General features: G+C 42.9%; 1 protein-coding gene across 2 annotated transcripts; it reads right to left on the reverse strand.

Moving 5' to 3' along the window:
• Positions 1-322: 322 nt before the first annotated feature.
• rundc1 (RUN domain containing 1) lies at positions 323-7,447 on the reverse strand. 2 transcript variants are annotated; one of them, XM_027179386.2, is made up of 6 exons: positions 6,872-7,447; positions 5,312-5,320; positions 4,991-5,149; positions 4,171-4,369; positions 3,952-4,047; positions 323-3,846 (listed from the first exon to the last, which is right to left on the reverse strand). In XM_027179386.2, exons 1-6 carry the CDS (start codon positions 7,217-7,219, stop codon positions 2,957-2,959), a joined length of 1,701 nt encoding a protein of 566 aa, XP_027035187.1. In that variant the 5' UTR covers positions 7,220-7,447; the 3' UTR covers positions 323-2,956. The 2 variants fall into 2 exon arrangements, with proteins under 2 accessions (XP_027035187.1, XP_047656935.1); XM_047800979.1 differs by lacking the exon at positions 5,312-5,320 and having other exon boundaries at positions 6,872-7,445.
• Positions 7,448-8,050: the final 603 nt, after the last annotated feature.

An 8,050-nucleotide genomic window follows, 5' to 3' on the forward strand; every position in this document is an offset into this window, starting at 1 on the left:
AAAATAAAATAAAATCCTAAATATGCAGGTTTAGCTTCGATGGGTTTAATATAAAAATGTATGATTAAATAAAAACCAGATTAAGTGAAATAAGAAAAGAGTGATAAATGTTTCCATCAGCTTCATTATGATTTCTTTTATTTATACAGCATCTGAATCAACCTGAATCAATCAAATATATTTTCAAGTACATTTTCGAACACATACAGCGATAATAATGTAAATTAAATTAAATTACATTTTGGAGATAAATTTGAAATCAGCATTGAAACATAAACCCAAACTAAAGATCTGACAAATAAGACTTATGTAAAAATAAAAGTATAAGATTTAGAGGGGAAAAAACAACAACAAAATGAGCCAAAAGGTGCAGATCTGAGACGAACACATCATCTGAAAGGGGTAAAAGTTCCACCAAACATCACGCCGTCGGTGTTCGTTATCAAACGGACTCATAAAAATATACTTTTAACTCTTCTCATGATTGAGGGGGGAAAAAAACTAAAAGCTTTAGAAGGGCACAGTAGAGGGTTTTACATTCAAGAGATCATATTTATTTGGTTGATTTTGTGACGTAAAACTTTTATTTTGTAGTTTGAAGTCATATCGATTTATACAGTAGCAAGAACTCGTTTGTTTCAGGAACAATATCCATTGTTAGTGTGTGGTTTTGTGTAGCTAACTAGCGTCATCCTTCATTAGCTAACTAGCTACATCCTTCATTAGCTAACTAGCTACATCCTCCATTAGCTAACTAGCTACATCCTTCTTTAGCTAACTAGCTACATCCTTCTTTAGCTAACTAGCTACATCCTTCATAAGCTAACTAGCTACATCCCCCATTAGCTAACTAGCTACATCCTTCATTAGCTAACTAGCTACATCCCCCATTAGCTAACTAGCTACATCCTTCATTAGCTAACTAGCTACAGCCTTCTTTAGCTAACTAGCTACATCCTTCTTTAGCTAACTAGCTACATCCTTCATTAGCTAACTAGCTACATCCCCCATTAGCTAACTAGCTGTATCTTTTGCATGTCCAAATCGTACCCAATGACATCATGGCAATAAACAAAAGATAAAAGTGTCAACAGCGAAGTGAAGAACACCTCGGTGCCGACGTGAACACAGTGTACACGTCACTAGCAAAATACAATCCATACAGTGGAATGTTTAAATACTTTTGAGTTCAGGAAGTGACCTGTATTAGTCATGACCTCTCAACACCAGCATCTTTTTTTTGTCTATTTCCTACTCTCATAAACACATATCTCTAGTACACGCCCACAATCTGAAGGACTATCTGTTGGTACACGCCCACAATCTGAAGGACTATCTGTTGGTACACGCCCACAATCTGAAGGACTATCTGTTGGTACACGCCCACAATCTGAAGGACTATCTGTTGGTACACGCCCACAATCTGAAGGACTATCTGTTGGTACACGCCCACAATCTGAAGGACTATCTGTTGGTACACGCCCACAATCTGAAGGACTATCTGTTGGTACACGCCCACAATCTGAAGGAGTATCTGTCGGTACATGCCAACAATCTGAAGGACTATCTGTCGGTACACGCCCACAATCTGAAGGAGTATCTGTCGGTACACGCCCACAATCTGAAGGACTATCTGTTGGTACACGCCCACAATCTGAAGGACTATCTGTTGGTACACGCCCACAATCTGAAGGAGTATCTGTCGGTACACGCCCACAATCTGAAGGAGTATCTGTCGGTACACGCCCACAATCTGAAGGAGTATCTGTCGGTACACGCCCACAATCTGAAGGACTATCTGTTGGTACACGCCCACAATCTGAAGGACTATCTGTTGGTACACACCCACAATCTGAAGGACTATCTGTTGGTACACGCCCACAATCTGAAGGACTATCTGTTGGTACACGCCCACAATCTGAAGGACTATCTGTTGGTACACGCCCACAATCTGAAGGACTATCTGTTGGTACACGCCCACAATCTGAAGGACTATCTGTTGGTACACGCCCACAATCTGAAGGACTATCTGTTGGTACACGCCCACAATCTGAAGGACTATCTGTTGGTACACGCCCACAATCTGAAGGACTATCTGTTGGTACACACCAACAATCTGAAGGAGTATCTGTTGGTACACACCCACAATCTGAAGGACTATCTGTTGGTACACACCCACAATCTGAAGGACTATCTGTTGGTACACGCCCACAATCTGAAGGACTATCTGTTGGTACACGCCCACAAGAGATAAACTACAGGTGACACACACGACTCATCACTTGCTTGTATAAACCCAGAATTATGTAAAAATGTAATATCTGTATACTGTATACTGTGTAACCCACAGCCTGTAAGACCCTATTAGCATGCAGGCCATTCGATACCCACACAATAAACAACAGCAGCACAAACTACAGCCAGAAAAGTTTCCAGAACCTTTACGTACATGTCTCGACTCTGACTCGGGAATGTAAAAAATAATAAATTAATTAAGCTCTTTATTGCACACAAACTGAAGTATACAGTAAATGTACAATATTAAAGGCACTCCTGTCACACCCTGAAACCGCTCTGTGACATGTACACAGCTCATTACAGTTCGGAGGTTATATCAGGATAATTACTTCTAATTTCTTATTTGGATAAAAAGTTTTAAAGGAGCAGTTTGTGATTTTATGCCAAACAGACTCCGCCCCCTCAACCCCCTCCAACGAATCTGCAATATGACCAATGGGTCACCGTTTAAGGAAAAAGTCTTAGTGAGATAAATGCGCTTTTTTACTAGAGTGTTACATTTCAAAGGTGTCTTTAAAAAATAAAGTGATTGTTTCCAGGCCTTTTAGACTTAACAAACTGCACCTTTAAAAGTAAATCTAGGATCTTGGTTTTGAGATCAGACATTTGGGCTCAGCTCTGTTCTCTTCCTCTATGACATAAGCGGACGTTGACAGACTCAGAACGCGTCCTGGATGTTTTTGAGCTGACGTACGGCCAGATCGACGGGCAGGTCAAATTTCAGGTGGCTGAGTCGCCCTAGAATCCTTAGCGCCCCTTCGAAGCCGGTCTGTGCCATGTAGCTCCAGGGCTGGTAGTGAGCGTGGATCAGAGTCCCTGCCTTACACAGCAGATTGACCCAGGACACCAGCCTCTGCTCATTCAATGCCATACACACCAGCGCCTTGAACTCTGAGTCTGCGCTGCGTTTATAGCGCCCGTGCTCCCTCAGTACGCTGTGCACGGCCCACAGGAGCGAGTTTTTCGGAGTCACGACTGCCGAGGTTCCTCCTACAGGCAGGCTGAAGGACTGCGACAGCTGGCGAGCGGGCGATTCGGCGAAAGCAGGACCGTTTTTTGCGTGATAATACTTAACGAAGAGCTCCCAGGGGTGCAGGGAATCCTGCTGTGAGGATCTGGAGAACGGCAGGAGACAGGAAATAGGGGCCAGGACCACGCTCATGCCTTCAGAGGGCGCGTAAAGGCCGTGAGCGAGAAGGTCACGCAGCGCCAAGGACAGATCTTTCCTCACAATGACTATGAGCTCATGCCGAGGTCCTGAAGGGGCAGATGGGGGTGTCGACGAGGAAGTGTAGCTCACCACGGGTTCATCCTGACCTGCAGGTTGGAGGCGAGAGGCAAGGAGACGTACCCGCTCTACGGCTCCCTCGAGTTTGTTCAACAGGGGCCCATAATCAGGAGCTCCGTCAGCTGGAGGCCACGCCTTTGGCACCATGGTGCCTGCAGAACAACCCATCTGGCTCAGAGCGAAGATCTGCAGAACCGCTAAAGCACGCTGGACCAGACGCAGCCCGCTGGCACGTAGCTGCTCGGCACGTTCAGGGTCCACTGTACAGAACACAAGGAAAACAGATAACATCGACAAGTATGAGCTTCGGTATGAGCATCAACCATAAACTGAGCTGATTGTGGATTGGATTTCTAGACTCTCACCTTGCTTCGTGCCTCCCTGTCCTCGAGGTGTGGGTCCGGAGGATCGGCTCTGCTGGCTGCTGGCTCTATCTGACAGGAGCGGGTTCCCTACTTCATCTGTGTGGGGAACCGTCAGGATCAGGAGCATGTAGTGAAGAACCAGTGATTAACTTAAAGCTAAAACCAAACTGGGTCATGAGTGTTAGCCTTCCTCCTCCTCCTCCTCTTCCTCCTCCTCACCTTGTATGAAGTTAATAAACATCTCCAAATCTCTGATCTGGGTTTTGAGCTGTTCCAGCAGCTGCTCTTTGACGCGCACGGGGTTGACGATCTGTGCGATAGCGACGTCCACGCGCTGTCTCAGTTCCTCGGGCGTCAGGTTCCCGATGTCCTCGTTCAGGTTCACGTCCAGTTTCGTAATCAGCTCGTCGATGATCACCTGCAACAGGAGGAGATGAAGGAGGTCAAAACTATGCGAGATTTCCTGGAGAAGGACACATGTGGTGTGTGGAAGTAGAAAGTGGCTTTATGTTAATATAAAGCTGACGTTATAACAGTTCCTCGGGCTGCCGATCTAAGATACACGACTAAATAAGAGAAATCTTCGCGGAACTTCATCATTTTAATTGTACGCGTGTGCAAAAATGCCTAAATATGCTGAGTAACTGCTTCATTCATGCTTATAACTCCTCCACAACAAGGACATCCGATCCCGTCTGAACGGGACGATCGATTTCCAGCATCTGAAGCTAGAAGCTTGTGGAAATTCACAACGGGAGCAAAAATGTAATCCGATACGAGAACATTTTGGACGACGATTACCGTTATTTCTCAGATAAAGTTCAGATTTAAAGCCTAAACCAGATCTTTCCTACATTTCTGCTCACCCGTGATTATGGAAAGTTCTGATTGTGGCGAGATGAACGATGTGTGTGATCCTGAGCAGACACCTGATTTGTGTGTTAATTCTGAGTTAATTAGGTGTCCTTTTGGCACAAAAGAGATGTGTAATGCTAATGAAACCCAGCTGGATAAATAAAGGAGCCCGGATGATGCGTACCTTCTGCCTCTCCATGACAACAGACTGGGGGAGTGAGTCATAGCTGCCCTCCTGATAGGCGAAACGCTCCAAATCATCCAACTGCGTCTTCAGCTGGATGATCAGCTCCTTCTGCTTTTCCCTCTGAGCCTCCAGGCGCTCCCTCTTTTCTCTCTCGCTCTAACACACACACACACACACACACACACACACACACACACACACACACACACACACAATCAGCACACACACAATCACGTCTTTCTCTTCAAAGTGAACATTTCTACTGCACTCTTACTCCACAGACATTACGAGCGAGACGCCATGATTGTGAGTACTCACCAGACCCTCCTGTCACGAGGAAGCACGAAAAAAAGAAACGAGGCAGAAAGAGAAAACGTCTCATTACATCAAATCCTATGTGAACAAACAGATTTTTTTTGGTAAACGAATGACAAACGTGGAAACGGGATGGCGGCTATGAGCGGGAGGGTGGAACATGTGCGTTATGACTAAAGATAAATTTTCGGATGTTTTCTTTGAAGGAAATAATCAGGTTTAGTTTTGGAAGAAATGTGCAGTTAAAGGTGCGGTCTCTGATACTTGAGAAATGCTTCAGAAAACTGCGTTAGGCCACCAAACAAAACAATAATCAAAACAAACGTGTAGCCAATGAGCAGAAAGGGGCGGGTCTTGCCGATATGGGCGGAGAGAGTGTTCAGTGCGCATGTGTGCATATTCACAGGTCGGAGTTTCCCGAGTCGATAACTCCTGAGCTAAACGCTGTTACTACACAAAACGCGGTTGTAGCTGCCTCTCTACATTACTACGATAGAAAAGAGGTGTTATTTGTGTAGTAACAGCGTTTAGCTCAGGAGTTATTGACTCGGGAAACTCCAACCTGTGAATATGTGGCCAACTTCCTGCTCCTTCAGTTCTCTCCAGCGCTGGAAAGCTGATCCTATATTAACACGTCCTACTTCTTGTCCTTATCGTAAGTCTTTCTTCTCTTTCTTTCTTTGTTTTTATCCTCCATGTCAATGTTAAAACCGCTTTCTGCTAACGTCACACATGCGCACTGAACACTCTCTCTGCCCATATCGACAAGACACGCCCCTTTCTGCTCATTGGCTACACGTTTGTTTTGTTTGTTTAGCTTGTCGTCCTGACTCAGTTTTCTGAAGCATTTCTCAAACATCGGAGACCGCACCTTTAAAGTTTCCTACAATGACAAACTTCTACAGTGACTCCATACAAAAGGTTCCTAAACAGAACACACAGTCACTTAAAGCTGGCATGGGTTCCTGAGAGATCTGCGAAGATCCTTTTGAATTTATAATAAGATTCGTTCTCCATCTTGAGAGCTTCTTTAACCCACAATAAGCCCTTAATGTAGGTGGACTGAATATATATAAACTGGATACATCTCGAACCCTAAAAGTCCTTTAAAGGTTCATGTAGAGCCCAACAACAGTGTTTACATCACGAGGATCATCTCGAACACTAAAAGTGGACGTTGGTTAGACGCTGAAAGGTTCTATGTAGAACCTGAGAACACAGTGTTCAATTTTATGCTTTAGATGGATCTAAAAACTGAATGAATGCTTTAGTTAAGTTCTTAAAGGTTCCTTATGGAACCTTACACACAGTGTTGAACCCTCGGTTCATGAACCGTCGCCGGTTTGGTTTAGAACCCAACAGCACAGTTTCACGGTTCTAATGAGGAACCTTTGGAGTGAATGGACCTAATAATCAGGAGATATCTAGAACCCTGACCTGTGCTTCAGACATGGATGTGTTTATGATGCTTTATGATGTGATGGGAGAAACTAACAGAGCAGATCATCCTGTAAGGTTCTCAGAGTTGATCCTGGAGTGTTGTGTTGTGTGTGGAAGCCTTACTGAGTTCTCGAGAGGATGCTGTGCTCTGCAGCCCAGGACATGAGGACATCCTCTGAAGGCGAAGTCCTCCAGCTCCTTCAGCATCTTCTGCTTGTCCTGCTCCTCGCTTTGGCTGTGGACGATCTGCTTGAGGCGGAACTGCACCTGGGCGAAGTGCGACGTGAGCGCCAGCAGGGACGAGTGCAGCTGTTGGTGCTCTTCCTCCAGACGCCGCAGGCGAGCGGCCGCGTTTCCGCACGGAGCTCCGTGACCTTCGGGTTCCTCCTCGGGATCAGTGACGGCGCCCACCGGAGCCCAGCGCTCACCGGTCACAGCAACCTCGCTGTCCGACGCCTCTTCCGTCCACATTATTTATTTATTTGTTTGTTTGTTTATTTATTTATTTCTTTATAAACCGCCCTCACTGACTAAACGTCCTTTTCTACCTTTTAGCACTTATACGATCCGACCTAATGTTTTCTTTCCTACATATTCGGCAATATCGGTCGCCATCTTGTCAGATCAGATCAGCTGTGACGTGAGACGTTGTCACCGAGAAAACGAAGATCTCACATCCATCCGTGCGCATCAACGTGAAGCGGCCATGTTATATAAATCAGGGGGAAATGGCCGTGAGAGCGTAATGACGTAAAGATCGGACGTCAGCATGTTAGGTACATAACAACTCACAGTGGTCGTTATGTTAAAGTGTTTATCACACTATTATACACCTACTACTACTAATAAATACATTATTATTATTATTATTATTATTATTATTATTATTATTATTATTATTATTATTATTATTATCATTATTATCATTAATAATGATAATAATGATAATGATAATAATAATATCTAAATAAATAATAATAATAATAATAATAATGATAATAATAATAATAAATAAATATTTATAAAAGGAAGAATAATAAAAAATGCTAATAATAATAATAATAATAATACTAATAATATACATAAATAAATAATAATAAATAATAATAATAATAATAATGATGATAATAGTAATAATAATAATACAAATAAAAATACATAAATAATAAAGAATACTAATAATAAAATAACAAATAAATAAATAAACTAATAAATAATAATAATAATAATAATAACTAACAATAAATAATAATAACAATATAAAAAAGTATAATAAATAATAATACTAATAATAATAATACT

This window comes from Tachysurus fulvidraco, chromosome 15 (genome assembly GCF_022655615.1).
Source record: "Tachysurus fulvidraco isolate hzauxx_2018 chromosome 15, HZAU_PFXX_2.0, whole genome shotgun sequence".
Taxonomy (NCBI): domain Eukaryota; kingdom Metazoa; phylum Chordata; class Actinopteri; order Siluriformes; family Bagridae; genus Tachysurus; species Tachysurus fulvidraco.